This window comes from Oryctolagus cuniculus, chromosome 16 (genome assembly GCF_051225735.1).
Source record: "Oryctolagus cuniculus isolate XC-2025 breed Fujian yellow rabbit chromosome 16, ASM5122573v1, whole genome shotgun sequence".
In the NCBI taxonomy this organism is placed as follows: Eukaryota; Metazoa; Chordata; class Mammalia; order Lagomorpha; family Leporidae; genus Oryctolagus; species Oryctolagus cuniculus.
The window spans coordinates 5,629,358-5,649,950 of NC_142882.1; the positions used below are offsets into that span (position 1 = coordinate 5,629,358).

Genomic DNA, 20,593 nt, shown 5'->3' on the forward strand with positions numbered 1-20,593 from the left:
AAATAAAAAACCTAAATGAAAGATCTCTGTGAGTGAGATCCCAGTGGAAAGAACAGGTCTTCAAAGAAGGAGGTACCTTTCTCTGAAGGGAGGAAAGAACTTCCACTTTGACTATGACCTTGTCTAAATAAGATAAGAGTCGGAGAACTCAAAAGACTTCCATAGCCTTGGCAACTCATGACTGCAGTATAGGGAGATTACTGATGGCATAAAAAGGAGTGTCAATTTGTAAAGTCAACAACAGGAGTCACTGCGCACTTACTCCTCATGTAGGATCTCTGTCCTTAATGTGCTGTACATTGAGATCTAATGCTATAATGAATACTCAAACAGTATTTTTCACTTTGTGTTTCTATGTGGGTGCAAACTGTTGAAATCTTTACTTAATGTATACTAAACTGATCTTCTGTATATATAGAAAATTGAAAATGAGTCTTGATATGAATGGAAGGGGATAGAGAGCGGGAAAGGGGAGGGTTGCAGGTAGGAGGGAAGTCATTGGGGGAGGGGGGAAGCCAATGTAATCCATAAGCTGTATTTTGGAAATCTGTATTCATTAAATAAAAGTTTTAAAAAAATATGATGCCGTAAACAAGAGTGTCAATATGTTAAGTCAACAACTGGAGTCACTGTGCACTTACTCCTCATGTAGGATCTCTGTCCTTAATGTGCTATACATTGTGATTTAATGCTATAAGTAGTACTCAAATAGTATTTTTCACTTTATGTTTCTGTGTGGGTGCAAACTGTTGAAATCTTTACTTAATATATGCTAAACTGATCTTCTGTATATAAAGAGAATTGAAAATGAATCTTGATGTGAATGGAAGGGGAGAGGGAGTGGGAAAGGGGAGGGTTGCGGGTGGGAGTGACGTTATGGGGGGGGGAAGCCATTGTAATCCATAAGCTGTACTTTGGAAATTTATATTCATTAAGTAAAAGTTATAAAAAGCAGAAGGAACAACAATAATATCATCAACAATGGGTATAGCAATTGAACAGACATTCCACAGAGATAAATGAGCAAAAGGCCTTATCAAGCGTGTTAATCATCAGTAAACTTAGAAAACTATTCAAAACCACAATCTGTGACCACCTCACTGTGTTCCATTGGCTACAACTATCAGAAATTTGTTGTCAAAGAAAAGAATAACCACGGTTGCTGATGATGTCCTGATCAGTATTTGATATGGCCAGGCTGTTGCTTAATGTCTCATCTCAGTGACTGTGATCAATCCTACAGCACTTCACAGATGCTATCCTGTCTATCTCTAACTCTCAAACCTGACATAAATCAAATACCTTTCAGGTGATCAGAAATGGCCAGTCCCACATGGGCTGCGCTGAAATGAAGCATCTAGGTGCAAGGGTCAGAGATGTGTTCTTCAGTGCCATCTGCAAGAGAGAATGAAAAGTGACTATGGTCACAGAGGTTCAAAAGAACAAAAGGTCAGCTAAGGGGGGAAACAAATAACATGCTACATAAGAGGACAGCCGTAATATACAATCTCAACCCTGAACTTTGTCAACAATGCTTGAAAATGGTGGAAGACTAGAATATTCTAATTTTCCTAATAATCTCCCATTGTTTGAGAGCTTTGTAGATCACAACTCTTCTGACACAGTTATCCAGAAAAGTCCCTTTCTCCTTTTCCATTTCCTCTTCTCTACTTCAAGCACCACAAATATGGCTACTCCAATCTCTGAGTACTTCCTCTTTAAATCATACCTATGAACAAAGAAAATCTCCATTTTTCAGCTTTTATGCACCTGAGAAGTTCACCCAAATGAATGTGGGTTTTCGCAGTTTTCCTCTCTTGGAAGCCCCCCTCCATGCCACTCTGGCTGGAGGTCCTTGATGCTAATAAATATTTTAAATTTCTTTGCCATCTACTTGGAAATTCTTCTTCCATGTGAGGCAAAGAACCAAGGTAACAATAATTTTTGTGCCACCATTTCCCATAATATTTTGGTGCTATTACTTGGAGAGAAACTCCAATGTGACTCAGATTGCAACTCCTGTGTGATGTGCATCCAACGTTGGATAATCTCACTGGACTGGTGAGCATACAGACTGCTTTCACTTTTTTTCAGAATGTCTCTTTCATAGTCACTCTCATTTTCCCTAAAACACTGGGTCCCTGTCAGCCATTTAAAAGTGATTTGTGTGGCTGCAATTCTTTTTTTTTTTTTTCTGCCAGGTGTCTTGGCTTTCCATGCCTGAAATACTCTCATGGGCTTTTCAGCCAGATTGGAATGACTTTAGGGCTGATTCTGAGGCCAGAATGCGATTTAGGACATCTGCCTTTCTATGAGTCTGCTGAGTATCTCGCTTCCCATGTTGGATCACTCTCCCCTTTATTTATTTATTTATTTATTTATTTTTTGTCATTTAATTCTATTTATTTATTTATTTATTTATTTATTTTTATCTTTTATTTAATGAATATAAATTTCCAAAGTACGACTCATGGGTTACAATGGCTTCCCCCCCCATACCGTCCCTCCCACCCACAACCCTCCCCTTTCCCACTCCCTCTCCCCTTCCATTCACATCAAGATTCATTTTCGATTATCTTAACATACAGAAGATCAGCTTAGTATACCTTAAGTAAGGATTTCAACAGTTTGCTCCCACACAGAAACATAAAGTGAAAAATAATAGATGATTTTTTTTAAATGATGATGAAATCAGATCAGACCTATTGTCATGTTTAATCCCAGTGAGAGTCAAGTTGGGAATTGATAATTTCTTTCTTTTTTTCTTTTCTTTTTTTTTTTTTTTACAGAAGATCAGTTTAGTGTACATTAAGTAAAGATTTCAATCGTTTGCACCCCCATAGAAACACAAAGTGAAATATATTGTTTGAGTACTCGTTATAGCATTAAGCCTCAGTGTACAGCCCATTAAGGACAGAGATCCTACATGAGGAGTAAGTGCACAGTGACTCCTGTTGTTGACTTTACAAATTGACACTCCTGTTTATGGCATCAGTAATCTCCCTATGCTGCAGTCATGAGTTTCCAAGGCTATGGAAGCCCCCTGAATTCTCCGACTCTTATCTTGTTTAGACACGGTCATAGTCAAAGTGGAGGTTCTCTCCTCCCTTCAGAGAAAGGCACCTCCCTCTTTGAAGACCTGTTCTTTCCACTGGGATCTCACTCACAGAGATCTTTTTGCCAGAGTGTCTTGGCTTTCCATGCCTGAAATACTCTCATGGGCTTTTCAGCCAGATCCGAGTGCCTTTAGGGCTGATTCTGAGGCCAGAGTGCTATTTAGGACATCTGCCATTCTATGAGTCTGCTGAGTATCTCACTTCCCATGTTGGATCACTCTCCCCTTTATTTATTCTATCGGTTAGTGTTAGCAGATACTAGACTTGTTTATGTACTCCCTTTGACTCTTAGAACTTTCATTATGATCAATTGTGAACTGAAATTGATCACTTGGACTAGTGAGATGGCATTGGTACATGCCACCTTGATAGGATTAAATTGGAGTCCCCTGGTATGTTTCTAACTCTACCATTTGGGGCAAGTCAGCTTGAGCATGTCCCAAATTATACATCTCTTCCCTCTCTTATTCCCACTCTTATGTTTAACAGGGATCACGTTTCAGTTAAGTTTCAACACTTAAGAATAACTGTGTATTAATTACAGAATTAAACCAGTCATATTAAGTAGAACCAACAAAAAAAACTACTAAGAGGGATAATGTATTAAGTTGTTCATTAACAGTCAGGGCTATGCTGATCCATTCACCGTTTCTCATAGTGTCCATTTCACTTCGACAGGTTTCCTTTTTGGTGTACAGTCAGTTGTCACCGATCAGGGAGAACATATGGTATTTGTCCGTTTGGGACTGGCTTATTTCACTCAGCATGATGTGTTCCAGATTCCTCCATTTTGTTGCAAATGACTGGATTTCATTGTTTCTTACTGCAGTATAGTATTCTAAAGAGTACATATCCCATAATTTCTTTATCCAGTCTACCATTGATGGGCATGTAGGTTGGTTCCAGATCTTGGCTATTGTGAATTGTGCTGCAATAAACATTAGGGTGCAGACCGCTTTTTTGTTTGCCAATTTAAATTCCTTTGGATAAATCCCAAGGAGTGGAATGGCTGGGTCGAACGGTAGGGCTATATTCAGGTTTCTGAGGAATCTCCAGACTGAGTTCCATAGTGGCTTGACCAGTTTGCATTCCCACCAACAGTGGGTTAGTGTCCCTTTTTCCCCACATACTCACCAGCATCAGTTGTTGGTAGATTTCTGTATGTGAGCCATTCTAACCGGGGTGAGGTGAAACCTCATTGTGGTTTTGATTTGCATTTCCCTGATTGCTAGTGACCTTGAACATTTTTTCATCTGCCTGTTGACCATTTGGATTTCCTCTTTTGAAAAATGTCTATTGATGTCCTTGGCCCATCTCTTAAGTGGGTTGTTTGTTTTGTTTTTGTGGAGTCTCTTGATCTCTTTGTAGATTCTGGTTATTAACCCTTTATCTGTTGCATAGTTTGCAAATGTTTTTTTCCATTCTGTCGGTTGTCTCTTCACTTTCCTGACTGTTTCTTTTGCAGTACAGAAACTTCTCAATTTGATGCAATCCCAAATGTTAGTTTTGGCTTTGACTGCCTATGCCTCCCGGGTCTTTTCCAGAAATTCTTTGCCTGTGCCAATATCTTGAAGGGTTTCTCCAATGTTCTCTAAAAACTTGATGGTGTCAGGTCGTAGATTTAAGTCTTTAATCCATGTTTAGTGGATTTTTGTGTAAGGTGTAAGGTAGGGGTCTTGCTTCATGCTTCTGCACGTGGAAATCCAGTTTTCCCAGCACCATTTATTGAATAGACTGTCCTTGCTCCAGGAATTGGTTTTAGATCCTTGATCAAATATAAGTTGGTTGTAGATGTTTGGATTGATTTCTGGTGTTTCAATTCTGTACCATTGGTCTATCCATCTGTTTCTGTACCAGTACCATGCTGTTTTGATTACAACTGCCCTGTAGTATGTCCTGCAATCTGGTATTGTGATGCCTCTGGCTTTGTTTTTGTTGTACAAATTTGCTTTAGCTATTCAAGTTCTCTTGTGCCTCCATATAAATTTCAGCACAATTTTTTCTAGATCTGCGAAGAAGGTCTTCGGTATCTTGATTGGTATTGCATTGAATCTATAAATTGCTTTTGGGAGAATGGACATTTTGATGATATTGATTCTTCCAATCCATGAGCATGGAAGCTTTTTGCATGTTTTGGTATCCTCTTCTATTTCTTTCTTTAAGGTTTTGTAATTCTCATCGTAGAGATCTTTAACGTCCTTGGTTAAGTTTATTCCAAGGTATTCGATTGTTTTGTAGCTATTGTGAATGGGATTGATCTTAGAAGTTCTTCCTCAGCCATAGCATTGTCTGTGTATACAAAGGCTGTTGATTTTTGTGCATTGATTTTATACCCTGCTACTTTGCCAAAATCTTCTATGAGTTCCAATAGTCTCTTAGTATAGTTCTTTGGGTCCCCTAAATAAAGAATCATACCATCTGCAAAGAGGGATAGTTTGAGTTCTTCCTTCCCAATTTGTATCCCTTTAATTTCTTTTTCTTGCCTAATAGCTCTGGCTAGAACTTCCAGAACTATATTGAATAGCAGTGGTGAGAGTGGGCATCCCTGTCTGGTGCCAGATCTCAGTGGAAATGCTTCCTACTTTTCCCCATTCAATAGGATGTTGGCTGTGGGTTTTTCATAAATTGCTTTGATTGTATTGAGGAATGTTCCTTCAAAACCTAGTTTGCTTAGAGTTTTCATCATGAACGGGTGTTGTATTTTATCAAATGCTTTCTCGGCATCTATTGAGATAATCATATGGTTTTTCTTCTGCAGTCTGTTAATGTGGTGTATCACATTGATTGTTTCGCGCTACATACCAGGGATAAATCCCACTTGGTCTGGGTGGATGATCTTTCTGATCTGTTGTTGCATTCTATTGGCTAGAATTTTATTGAGGATGTTTGCATCTATGTTCATCAGGGATATTGGTCTGTAATTCTCTTTCAATACTGTATCATTTTCTGGCTTATGAATTAAGGTGATGCTGGCTTCATAGAAAGCATTTAGGATGATTCCCTCTTTTTTGATTGTTCTGAATAGTTTGAGAAGAATTGGAGTTAGTTCTTCTTTAAATGTCTGGTAGAATTCAGCAGTGAATCTATCTGGTCCTGGGCTTTTCTTTGTTGGGAGGACCTTTATTATTGTTTCAATTTCTGTCTCAGTTATGGGTCTGTTGTGTTCTATGTCTTCCTGGTTCAATTTAAGTAGGTTGCACATGTCCAGGAATCTATCCATTTCTGATAGATTTCCCTGTTTGCTGGCATACAAGTCCTTGTAGTAATTTCTGATGATTCTTTTTATTTCTGTGGTGTCTGTTGTTACGTTTCCTTTTTCATCTCTGATTTTCTTGATTTGGGTCTTTTCTCTTCTGTTTTTAGTTAGTTGGGCCAATGGGGTGTCAATTTTGTTTATTTTTTCAAAAAACCAGCTCCTAGTTTTGCTGATTTTTTGTAATGTTTTTCTTGATTCAATCCTGTTGATTTCTTCTCTGATTTTAATTATTTCTTTTCTCCTACTAGATTTGGGTTTGGTTTGCTGCAGATTTTCTAGATCCTTGAGGTGAATTGAAAACCTATCTATTTGGTGCCTTTCCAATTTCTTATGTAGGAATCTATTGCTATAAACTTTCATCTCAACACTGCTTTTGCTGTATCCCATAAGTTTTGGTATGTTGTGCTGTTATCCTCATTGACTTCCAGAAAATTTTTGATTTCTCTTTTGATTTCTTCTATGACCAATTGTTCATTCAGGAGCATGTTGTTCAATCTCCATGTGTTTGCGTATGCTCTAGGGATTCCTGAGTTGCTAATTTCCAACTTCATTCCTTTATGGTCTGAGAAGCTGCATGGTAGGATTCTAATTCTTTTGAATTTGCTGAGACTTGCTTTATGGCCTAGTATGTGGTCAATCCTAGAGAAGGTTCCATGTACTGCTGAGAAGAATGTAAATGCTTTCTGTGTAGGATGAAAAGTTCTGTATATATCTGTGAGATCCATTTGGGCTATAGTGTAATTTAAATCTACTGTCTCCTTGTTGGTCTTCTGTCCAGATGATCTGTCTATTTCTGAGAGTGGAGTATTGAAGTCCCCCAGTACTATTGTATTGGGGTCTAAGTCTCCCTTTAAGTCACTTAATAAATCTTTTAGATAAACCGGTGCCCTGTAGTTAGGTGCATATACATTGATAATTGTTATATCTTCTTGTTGTATTGATCCCTTAATCATGATATAGTGTCCCTATTTGTCTCTCTTAACAGTTTTTGTGATAAAGTTTATGTTGTCCGATATTAAGATGGCTACGCCCGCTCTTTTTTCATTTGTGTTGTCAGGTATATCTTTTTACAGCCTTTCACTTTCAGTCTGTATGCATCTTTGTTGGAAATATGTGTTTCTTGTTGGCAGAAAATAGATGGGTTTTGTTCCTTAACCCAATCAGCCAATAAGTGTCTTTTAGCTGGACAGTTCAGGCCATTAACATTCAATGTTCAACAATGTATTCACAAATGATAACTTTGCCCTGCCATTTGCCAAAGGTATTTTCTAATATATGCTTTGAAATTCCTGTGATATTTTGCTGTGAGGTTTCCTTCCTTTACCTTCTTTCATATTGATGACCGTGTTTCTGTGTTTCTGTGTGCAACACATCTTTAAGCATCTTTTGCAGGGCTGGACGAGTGGCGACAAATTCTTTCAATTTCTGTTTGCTATGAAAGGTCTTTATTTCACCTTCATTCACAAATGAGAGGTTTGCAGGATATAATATTGTGGGCTGGCAGTTTTTCTCTTAGTACCTGGGCTATGTCTCACCATTACTTCCTAGCCTGTAGTGTTTCTGATGAGAAGTCAGCTGTGAGTCGAATTGGAGATCCTCTAAGAGTAACCTGACATTTCTCTCTTGCACATTTTAGGATCTTTTCTTTCTGTTTCACTGTGTTGAGTTTAATTACAACGTGTCGTGGTGAGGATCTCTTTTGGTCGTGTTTATTAGGGGTTCTGTGAGCTTCCTGTACTAGGATTTCTCTGTCCTTCTCCAAACCTGGGAAATTTTCTGCTATTATCTCACTAAAAAGGCCTTCTAATCCTTTCTCCCTCTCCATGCCTTCAGGAACTCCTAGAACCTGAATGTTGGGCTTTTTAATAATATCCTGTAGATTCCCCACAATATTTTTTAGATTTCTAATTTCCTCTTCTTTTCTTTGGTTTGATTGTATACTTTCCTGTGCTCTGTCTTGTGATATTCTCTCTTCAGCTTCACCTATTCTGTTTTTAAGGCTCTCTAATGTGTTTGTCATTTGATCTATTGAATTCTTCATTTCCTTATGATTTCTCATCACTATCACAGTTTCCAGTTGTACTAGTTGTTTCCTTTCATTTTGATTCCTCCTTAATATTTCATTTTCATGAGAAAGATTTTCTATCTTGTCCATTAAGGATTTCTGTAGTTCAAGATTTGTTTTTGAGAACTTCTTAATGTTCTTATCAATTTTTTGAGATCTGCTTCTTGCATTTCTTCTATCTCATCATGTTCATAATCTTGAATTGGGGTGTCTTTTTCATTTGGGGGTGTCATAGTGTCTTCCTTGTTCTTGTTACCTTGGTTTATGAGTTTGTTGTTTGGCATATTGGAGATATTCTTTTGTTTCTTCACTGTGGTGCTTTTTCTTGTTATATTATGACTCTAGATTAACTGGACTGTCTGCTTTTTATGGAGTCTTAGAGGCTTGAGATGTGTGTGGCCTTAGAGTTCTGTTTGGTTCCTCAGGGTTAAGCGTGTGCCAAAGGTGACACTCTCAGGTTAGGAGTGGTAAATCTCTCTCTGTCTCTTTCTTTCTTTTTTTGATTTTAAAGGGAAGTAATTCCACACAGCTGAACAGAATTGGAGGTAATTAGCAGGCGAAATATATACCCACAGGAGCCAGTGATTGGAAGCTCTTTCCCAAGGACCACACAGGGAATCTGTCCTGCCCTCAATGTGGGCTCAAATTCCCCTTCAGTCTCCCACTGGGTTGCCATGGTTACCAAATTGTAGCATCTCTGGAGAGTACTAACATGAATTCCCTGAGTTCTCTCCCCCACGGTCTCTTTTTTTAACAGTCTCAGTTCGGGAGCACCACACATTCACTAGGTCTTAATCTCCTGTTATTTCACCCCCCCCCCCCCAGAGTCAGGTTTTTCTGCTAGGCTCAGGGCCGGTGCAGACCTGAGGTCGCCCTGCTTGTGACGTATGGCCAAAATGGCACCTGCTCTTTGTCTTGCTTGCCTTTGAGAGGTGAGTGGAGAGAGAGAAACTCGTGTCCGTATCGGTCACTCTCTCTATCTTCTAGTTAGCCCGGTGAACTTTTCCCCATGGGGTTTCAGTACTCGTTCCCTCTAGTCTCCTCTTTCTGCTTGCCTGCCGGTGTCTCAGGCTATTGAGATTTGGCTCACCTCGCGTTCTAGTGCTGGTGTGATGAGTCTGCTGCTGGTGTCCCGAACTGTGGGCTCCCACACTCTCCCCACAGGTCCACTGTGGATCACTAGTTTTGGAAGAGTGTCCTCTGCTGTTTCTTCCCCTACTATTCCTTGAACCTGCAGTATCTCCACTTTTATTAAACTGTCTCTCCCCGGACTATCAGTGTGCTCCCTTCCTATTCAGCCATCTTGCCACTGCCTTCTAAATGCTTTCTATACCTCTTCAAGTCTCCACAATTTCTACAAACTCAAATTCTTGGATAATTCTAGATAATTAGTTTGTTAGATCTGGGTTAAAACAGTCCCCACGTGGCATAGACAAGTCACAGCATGTCTCTGGTATCCCCCATCTTCCTTCTATATTCTCTCTTTAGGGTCCCCACTGCCAGATACCTCAGAGTTTTACTGGGGAGAATTATATTCCCCCACTCTGCTTCTTTGTGACTTCACCCATGTAGTCACCAATGTAGGTGGTAGCCATGGATGGCACTCTAGTGTACAAACATCTTTGCTTACGCTTTCACCATGAAAGTTCATTGTCAAAATCAGGCCTATTAAACTAGATGCAAGGAGAGGCATAGAACTACTATTTTTCCTTATGTATAAGAACTAAGCTACAGTATATATTTGAGCAGGCAGAGGCCCAGTCTAGCACACTGCCAGGAAGGGAACTGATCACTCCATGTGTGTGCCTTTTAACAAATATATGCCCTAGGCTACAGGTGTGAAAGGCTGAGTGAGAATGGGTGACACATTCTAATCCCTCCCTCACCTTTCTCCCTTCCCTGTGGGCATCAGTGCACATCTAGATGCCACAGGCAGTGGGAGTTTTGAGATAGCTCAAATTCAGGAGACCTAGGACCTGAGGTACACTTCTGTTTCTATGCCTAGTCCAGCCAGGAGGCAAACCATGTACTTTTATTTCTTTGGCCTATGAGCTAATGGAAAAATGCCTCATCATTTCTATACCACTACTGGGTTTGTTTAACAAATATGTTTTCATAACCTGTTCATGAAAAATAGTTACATACTACTTAAAGTGACTTAGGCTGAAATTTGATGTCTTACCTTATTTAAAAGTGTTATTTTAATTTATATTTTTAGCAGGTTATTTTTAAAATGTAAATCAAGGAAATTGGGGATGGAAACATCACAAGTATACAAATGTGTGCCTGGTAATAAAGATTAAGAAGGAAAGAGCTTTGTTATGAGAAAAAGAGAATGTATCCATCAGTATGTAAGGTACTTATGGAGGTGTAGTAATAACTCTGCTAACATGAGGAAGCTGGGAATGAATAACAGCCAATAATATCCTAGATGTCATTTATATGCTGTTTCAACATCAAATCAGAATATTCCTGAAATAGCTCATTTGGGTATTCCAGGAAAACCTTGTGACTCAGAAATAACTGAACTTGGGATGTTGTCATTGTACATTTCTTACTACATATGGACCAGTGTATGAAGTGTCCAGATCATCAGATGCAACCATGGAGTGAGACAAGTGCTTGTACAAATAAAGTGAATTTTCTGTTTTTGAAGATGCCCTGGGGATGACCCTGGTCTGCACAGCTCTGTGCTTCTCTGTCCTCACCACTGTGGTTCTTGGGGTCTTTGTGAAGCACCGAGACACTCCCATAGTCAAGGCCAACAATCGTTGTCTCAGCTACATCCTGCTCATTGCCCTCACCTTCTGCTTCCTCTGCTCCTTATTGTTTATTGGTCGTCCCAACACAACCACCTGTGTCCTCCAGCAGACCATGTTAGGATTGGTGTTCACCATGGCTGTTTCCATTGTCCTGGCCAAAACTATCACTGTGGTTCTGGCCTTCAAGGTCACTGCCCCAGGGAGAAGGATGAGACAGTGGCTGATCTCCGGGGCACCTAATTCCATTATTTCCATCTGCTCCCTGATCCAACTGGCTCTCTGTGCCATCTGGCTTGGGACTTCTCCTCCCTTTATTGACACAGATGCACACTCTGATCATGGGCACACCATCCTGGTATGCAAAAAGGGCTCAGTGACTGCTTTCTACTGTGTCCTGCGCTTCCTGGGCTCCTTGGCCCTGGTGAGCTTCACTGTGGCTTTCCTAGCCAGGAATCTGCCTGACAAGTTCAGTGAAGCCAAGTTCCTGACATTCAGCATGCTGGTGTTCTGCAGTGTCTGGGTGACCTTCCTGCCTGTCTACCAGAGCACCAAGGGGAAGGTCATGATGGCTGTGGAGGTCTTCTCCATCTTGTGCTCCAGTGCAGGGCTCCTGGGCTGCATCTTTGTTCCCAAGTGCTACATTATTATTTTCAGACCTGAGAAGAATGCTTTGAAATTTTTAAGGGATAGGATAGTTTCCAAGGAAAAGGATGTTCTCAGTTGTAGGTCTTAAGGCAATCTCAGTTTTGAATGGTTAGAAACTAAGATTGAAAAACTGATTTTGAAAATCAGCTTCTCTTCCTTGTGGTACATGTAATTTAGACAGAATATTCCAGAGCCTGTTCTGGCATTTGCTGCAAATACAAAATCCAAGGACTTGGAGAGTCATCTGTTGAAACAAATGAGAGTAACTAGTGTTCATCCCAATTTACTTGTTGTGTTAGTCATAACATACCATGACTTTTTGACCTAAGAACAGAAATTTATTTTTTAGAATTGCTGAGGCTGGTAAGGCCAGGATCAATATACATGAGGTTTGTGTTTGTCTAGGACACATTTCCTGCCTCCACTAAGGATAGTTTTCCTTTCCTCTTCTCACAGTCTTCACCTGTTAGAGAGATGTAACAAACTCTCTCCGCAGTCTCATATTGAAAATTCCAAGAAAGCAACTAGGTAAGCTTTAAAAAATTGCTATTAGCACCCAAAGACCTCATCAACTATGATCATGCTACAGAGCAGTATTTCAACCTCCCCATATTTGCACAAAACATTCATTCTCTAGTTGTTCTAAGTTTGGAGTTGATAATAATCATTGGAGACATTTACCAAAATCCCTAAGGATCCAAGTGCCTTTCATGGCCAGGGAAAGCAGTGGAAGATGGCCCAAGTCTTTGGTCCTTTGCAGCTATTTGGAAGACCTGAAGAAGCCCCTGGCTCCTGTCTTTGGATCAGCTCAGCTCCAGCTGTTGTGATCATTTGGAGAGTGAACCATGGGATGGAAGATACTCTCTCTCTCTCTCTCTCTCTCTCACTCTTTCTGACTGTATCACTCACATTCACTCTCTCAATCTTCCATTCAAACAAAATCTTTAAAACAAAAATTATTGTATCCAATCGAGCAGATGTGAGGTGATATCTCAGTGTGATTTTGAATAGTATTCCAAGTTTACTAATGTTTATCACCCTTGGTAAGGCCTTTGACTCTTCTATTTGTGCAGCAATGTCTGTTCAATTACTCTACACATTTTGGATGATATTTGTATTGTCCCTTCTGTTTTTTAATTTGTATGTTGGAAACATGTATCTGGAAGGATATGTAGCCATATTCTCCAATTTTCTCTCAGGTGGTTGACTCTTGAAATCTCTCTTTCCAATTACATAACCAGTGGCTCAGGCACTGCAGTCTGATCTCCCCTCCCTCTCCAACACTGTTGCTTTCTCTGGCTCTTGGCTGCTGGAATTCTCTGTTGTGTCCTTGAACATACTGTATGTCTGCACCTTCCACACTGATCCACAGCATTCTTCCTTCCATAGAATTCCCACTGTGGTTTTCTAACTATCCCAGGAGAATGTATTTCTTCCACTTTTACTTTTATATCTCCTCCTAGATTATAACAGTATGTCCTTCTCATTCAGCCATCTTGGTCTCTCTTCAGTAATCTGTAGTATTATTCCTAGGTTAGATGGATAATGGTGGAAACAGATTCCTGATGGATTACCAGAAATGGCAACACTAGCAAAGTATCATGTTCTGTTATATTAAGAGGAGCTGCATCAGATTAAGTATGGCTGGAAGTTGGAGGAAATGGGGATTTTTGGCTGGGACATAATTCAGAATGGTTAAAAATGCAGTGTTGTAGACTTTACATACCAGCATAGCTAATTTGGAGTTACTGAGAATTGATACAGTGAGTTCTGACATGCCAGGTCACCTCTGCATTGCGAATTTTCTTAGTTTCCTTTACTGCTTGCTATGACATTAATGTTACCATGTACTTACAGCAATTTCTACTTTTTTTTTCAACACTTAAGAATAACTGTGTATTAATTACAGAATTAAACCAGTCATATTAAGTAGAACCAAAAAAAAAACTACTAAGAGGGATAATGTATTAAGTTGTTCATTAATAGTCAGGGCTATGCTGCTCAAGTCACCGTTTATCATAGTGTCCATTTCACTTCAACAGGTTTCCTTTTTGGTGTTCAGTCAGTTGTCACCGATCAGGGAGAATATATGGTATTTGTCCCTTTGGGACTGGCTTATTTCACTCAGCATGATGTGTTCCAGATTCCTCCATTTTGTTGCAAATGACTGGATTTTGTTGTTTCTTACTGTGGTATAGTATTCTAAAGAATACATATCCCATAATTTCTTTATCCAGTCTACCGTTGATGGGCATGTAGGTTGGTTCCAGGTTTTGGCTATTGTGAATTGTGCTGCGATAAACATTAGGGTGCAGACCGCTTTTTTGTTTGCCAATTTAAATTCCTTTGGATAAATTCCAAGGAGTGGGATGGCTGGGTCGAACGGTAGGGTTATCTTCAGGTTTCTGAGGAATCTCCAGACTGACTTCCATAGTGGCTTGACCAGTTTGCATTCCCACCAACAGAAACCCTTCAAGATATTGGCACAGGCAAAGAATTTCTGGAAAAGACCCGGGAGGCACAGGCAGTCAAAGCCAAAATCAACTATTGGGATTGCATCAAATTGAGAAGTTTCTGTACTGCAAAAGAAACAGTCAGGAAAGTGAAGAGACACTCAACAGAATGGAAAAAAATATTTTCAAACTATGCAACAGATAAAGGGTTAATAACCAGAATCTACAAAGAGATCAAGAAACTCCACAAAAACAATACCAACAACCCACTTAAGAGATGGGCCAAGGACCTCAATAGACATTTTTCAAAAGAGGAAATCCAAATGGCCAACAGGCACATGAAAAAATGTTCAAGGTCACTAGCAATCAGGGAAATGCAAATCAAAACCACAATGAGGTTTCACCTCACCCTGGTTAGAATGGCTCACATACAGAAATCTACCAACAACAGATGCTGGCGAGGATGTGGGGAAAAAGGGACAATTTCTACTTTTGATTTGAAGTGTACTGAGCCTGAGAAGATAGTCCAGGATAGTCCATTGGAGACAGTGTTCTCGATGTAGAATGAGTGTAAGTTCATGTGTGTGTTCCCTCTACACACAGAGAACTCTGTACCTACCCATTGAAATGTCCACGAATTTTTATTTTTGGAAATTGCTTTGCAATAACCTACATGATATTGGACTTCAATATAAATTATAAAAAGTCTCAAATAGAAAAAAATATTATCAACTTTTATGATGTTGTTGCTAAAGTTCAATTTGACATAAATGTATGATTTCAGATTCCATATAAGTTTATGCAATTAGAATATATATTTCCCTGTATTAAGTCTGAAGTTCTAGAATTGAAGCATTCATCACAAACTATAAAAAATGTCAAATGCAGCATTAAGGATATAGAAGATGAAAATGTTAAATATGAAAGAAACACTTAAGCAAAAATACTGAATAAATCTGGGTGCTAATTTTTAAAAAATTTGTCCATAACTGTTTCATAACACACATTTTCCATGAATTTTCTGAAGCCTCCTCATTGCACGGAATTCATCCTCTCCATTCCCAATTTATTTTCAGTGAATGGAGTGCATTAAGATTGACTCTATTTTTAGTTCCTACACATTAGAGAGAACAGCGGATGCTTGCTCTCTGATTTAGGTTTATTTTTCTTGTTTAACTGAATAGACAACAAGCTTCATCAATGTACCAGTAATAAGTTTAACTCATCAAGAAATTATATTTTCAATTTTAGGCAAGTCACTGAATTCTGTTTTGTATTTTGTTCCTATACTGCATCTCACTTTGCGTGTACCCCTAATCAAAATCTCCCTAATGGCATCAGAGAAGTGGCTAAGCAATGAAAAATGTGTTTTACTTAAAATATTAGGCACCACATTTACAGTAATTTGAGTTTAAAAAACTTTTGAGTGGAAAAATAGAGTTCGCATATATGCCATTTCTTACCTCCCTTATTAGATTTATTCTATTGGCAATACCTCACACAGGTATACAAGCACAAATGATTATTCAGTGTTGATCCTCATTATTGCCTATAGGACATGATATCCATTTTGTTCACTCTCGTCTTGTACAGTCTGTGGTTTGGCAAAGGTTTAATGGTACCTAGCTGCCCTGATGGTGTCCTACATAAGCATCCTGAAAGTCACTTGCATTCAAGAAGTATAGGTGTCTGCATGCATTATTCTGCCCTTGGTGTTTGTGGTGGTGGGAATAAAGAGGTGACTTCCAGCTGGTATTGTCTGCTTAGAGTAAAAAAGGTATAAGTACTCAAATAGTCCCAGGTTCTCATGTGAGCACCAACCAAGGTTGTAGGTGCAAAAGCAGATCATCATGGGATTACCATGGTTAACAGCAATGTGGAAGTTTTTTATATTTTACAACTAAAGATGAAGTGATTAGAAATGCAGAATGGACATATCTGAATTCAGGCTGATTACTGGTTTCACAGTGATTGAAAACCACATGTCCTAGTGGGTATCTCTGTAAACAGGATTGGTTTGGAGTCTATGTGCTATCAAAGTGATTTGTGGCTTCCCAGAACACTGCTTGAGGGAGGCTGCCCTGTTGCACTTTGAGTCATTGTAGTGTGTGACACTGGAGATTTCTGGTCTGAAAGCTTACAGAAAGCCTCACCTGATGCCTCCCTTCATGCCCTCTGATGCAATCCTGGTACATAATTGCCAAAAGTTCATGGAGTGGTTTATTGACAAAGCCCTTGGACCAAATGTAACTAGCAGGAGTCTCTCCCTTGAGTCTTTGCATCCATGGACTTGGAGGAAATCCTGGCACCTGGGTGAAGAGGATGATTCACAAACATGTTTTTCTACTTGTGTTTTTCACCAGGACAGAAGACCTGAACTACAGAGCCTCGGGGCAGAAAAGTATCAGATTCCCCCATGGATGAGTGGACAGCTGGTGGAAAGAGGTCAGATGGAGCAGTATTAAAGTGACTTGTTTCAAGCAATCTCACACACACACACACACACACACACACACACACACTATGTTTCCACCTGCATGACCCTGCATGTTCCAGTGCTCTTGTCTCATAGGGTTTTTCACAGATGTTTTCTTTGATTTTTCTCATGCTCTTTCTGCAGCTGTATCTCCTTGTGACATGTCAGGATGGTCACGACTGCTATTCCCAGATGGAACAGAGTTTTTACAAGGATGGAGATATTGAGATCGCTGCTTTTTTGCACATTTACACATATGATGTTCCCAGAATCGAGAGAAGTTTCAGCAAATATCGCAGATTCAGATGGTAAGTTCTCCTTGCCATAACCATTTTCCATTTATTTACATATTAGCTACTTTTTATTGGGTCTGCAAATGGATAGGCAAATATGTTCTGTATCCCTGCCCTGTCCATCTTCTGTCCCTCCTAAAAACTGCTGGTGATTGATTTGGGGCATGAGGAAGACATTTCTTTCTGCCTGGCACCGTGGATGGCTCAGGGAAATGTTGTCTTATCAGAGGGGGAACCAGAATCTGGTCGGTATCCTCCTATCCTTCCCTGTCCACTTTCATCAGCTCAGGGGCCTATTGTGCCTCAGTAGTAGATTCTTACAGAACCCATGCACTGAAATGAATCAACTGAGTTACATGAGCTCTTCCACATGTGCTCACACTCTTTTCTGCTACATACTAGATTTGGGGCCATGAGAACACTTCATTTCTTCTACAGTTGTAAAGGAGAAAAGATTCAAAATTTTTTTCTATGTAAAAGTAATCTCAGGGCAACACCTTTGCACAAATATAGTAATTATATTTTACTGATGAATATACTCATAAGAATTTCAATGGTTGTAATCTACTACATTTACAGTGTTTCCCAGATTCTGCCTTTTCTGGGCAAAATAGATTTCTTAAGGGGGATTATTCTGTTTTTGCCCCTCTTGAAGATCCTTTATTTGTAACTAAATATAAATATTTCATATACATATATAGCATATATAAATTTCATGCATGCAGAATATAGTATCTTGTAGGACAGCGGAATTGTTTTCTTCAAACCTGTTTATGAGGGTGACAATTTTCTAATTGTTTTCTACTGTAAGGCTACAGGAAGTAGGTTGCAGCTGCATAGAACTTTGGTAGAAGGTAGGTATTAGGACATAGATCATTTCAGTATCATTAAAGCCAATGGATTTGAGAAGTATAGTTGTTGCCACCAAGGTGATCCAACTGATGAAGTATTTTAGGCATTTATCCAAAGACCTCTGCAGAAAAAATCTAATGTATACTAGCTTGGTGTAGCAATATTACTCACTTCACATTGATTTTTATAAATTTACCTAACTTAATATGTGTCCATGGGGTCCAATTCATGAAATATTTATTCATTAGTAGTAGTATTCCCCCTGGTTATGCATGCAGCACATCATTTAAGTGTACCCTTAATGATGGAGATGAGGAAATAGTGACTTTCCAGTAGTAGGAAAAGAGGCTATGAATAGAGCCCAAGTTCCTCCAAGATGTATGCCATGCAAACTGGAGATCATAATCAAATCTTAATAAACTCAGGGAAAATATCTTTGTTGATGATACTTGGAAAAACAAGAAATACTGAACTGTCAATAGATTTAGGTGCTATACCTTCCAACATTAGATTCACTAACTTTAAAATATACAACAGTTATTGATAAACTGTTTTTAGAGATAAAGAACACAGCATAAAAGAGATAAACTCTTACAAATTCCAGTGTGTCCAAGAGCCGTCTAGACATTTTGGTACAAGGCAGCAGCTGGAGAAAGAATTTTGAGGATGCGGAATAATGGAAGTGTCATAGTAATGAGGAGAGAAACAGATATATGAAATACAAAACTGAATTTTATTTGATTCATAGCAATGATTTTCAAATTTCCTCATTCTACAAAGTATGAATGACATATTTGGATAGCAAATATGTATGCAAATTATATATACATAAAAAACTATATATATAGCTACTGTGTGCATGGTTATAGTATACCTATGTATAGATATATAGAGAGAATACATATATAATATGCATACATATATCCATATTATGTTACAGCAAGGACCAAGAACTGAAAAACTGTCACTTCCTCTGGAGCACACAGTGACCCTTAACAAGCAGTGTGCATGACCTAGTCTATTCATAAGGAATTAACACACAGGACATCAGAAATAAATACAAGGGGCTCCTCATTTACATTTTTTGTGAAATGTCAGATCCTAGAGAGTAGAAATGCATCATTTTCTTTGCATGGAAGGCTATTTATATTCAATATTGTAGGAAAAGTTGAGTGAAGAAGGCCTGTTTGGAGTAAATACTGATATCACTCATAATGAAAAGTAGAAATGCATCATTTCCTTCACATGTAAGGCTATTTATATTCAATATTGTAGGAAAACGTGAGTGAAGAAGGCCGGTTTGGAGTAAATACTGATACTACTCATAATGATTTACTTTCACATATGTTTAGTGTTCTAAATGCATGACTGGCTTAATTGTAAAGCATCAGGTGCCTCATAGCCCAGTGATTCATGTTCACCTAGGGAGTGTTTCCAGCTTCTCTAAAGTGCTCCTCCCTTTTCACTATTTCCCTTCTTTCAATCTCTGAATTCGATTTTATTTTCTTGGCTTGTGATGCTGGTTGATGGGTAAGTATGATGGGGAAGAGATTTTTCAGGATCAATTACAGACTCCCATCTACCATTCTCAGTACTGTGACATCATCCCTCTTTTTGAACACATAGCCTTCAATTGAGTTACTCTCTTTTCCCTTTACAACCTGCAGCCTTATGATCGTATGACTGCTATTTCAAGAAGCACTTAATGATGTGGTAAGATGAAGAATCATTGTAGTTTGTGGATGTAGGAAACATTTAGAGGCAGTGCTAAAGATGATACGCGTTTCCTTGTCATGCTTTCTTTGACAACTGGAGTGTACTCCTAGGTGTGCATGAACTTTAGAGAGGGCATTCCAGAGCCTGTTGTAGTATTTACTGTAGATATCAAATACAAACACTTAGAAGAGGTAGCTGTTGCCAGAGATGATTAAAATTGATGAAGTTTGCATCCAAAAATAAGATCATGCTCTTTGGCTACATGGACAACCATGGGATAACATGCCCAAGACATTATGATGTAAAAGCAGATCTTATTTTTCAGAATCATTTAGGCTTGGAAACCAGTAAAAGCTGGTAGCAGCTTTGGTTCTGGTGAGGACATGTGTCCTGCAAATACAACAGTTCACACTCTGTACTCAGCAAATCTACACATACGGATTAGAACATATGAATGTTGGCCATGACCAATCCATCTGCCACAGTAATCACAGAATTGATGATAATCTGGATTGGAGGCTTTTCCCTTAAAAATCCTTGTGCCTTTCATGCAGGTTTCAGTCCAAAAACTACCAGTATGTTCTGGCCTTGGTTTTCGCTATTGAGGAGATCAACAAAAACCCCTATCTTTTACCCAACATGACCTTGGGATTTGGTTTCTATAATGTCATGCACAGTCATATGACTGTGATGGAGAACCCCTTCATTTGGCTTGCGGGACTGGAAAAGCACGTTCCTAATTACACATGTAGGAAACAGAGCAAGTCTGTTGCTGTAATATCAGAAAGCAGCACTGCTGTCCAAATGGGGACACTGCTGGAACTCTACAAAATTCCACAGGTGAGTGTGTAGTGAAAAAGTGGGATAAAGTACATCATCTTAGGTGCCTTACTTAGATCCAAAAATTTAAGGGACAGAGACCTTATACAGTTGACACAGTATGTGATCTAAAGAGGAGT

At 39.1% G+C, this 20,593-nt stretch overlaps 1 protein-coding gene across 1 annotated transcript in view; it reads left to right on the forward strand.

The window, feature by feature from the left end:
• Positions 1 to 20,593, forward strand: part of LOC138847789 (vomeronasal type-2 receptor 116-like) — a 47,994-nt gene that overhangs the window by 19,751 nt on the left and 7,650 nt on the right. The window contains exons 5-6 of the mRNA XM_089316323.1: positions 16,918 to 17,081; positions 20,189 to 20,474. Coding sequence (XP_089172449.1) covers positions 16,918 to 17,081; positions 20,189 to 20,474 — 450 coding nt within the window. The remainder of the gene's footprint in view (positions 1 to 16,917; positions 17,082 to 20,188; positions 20,475 to 20,593) is intronic.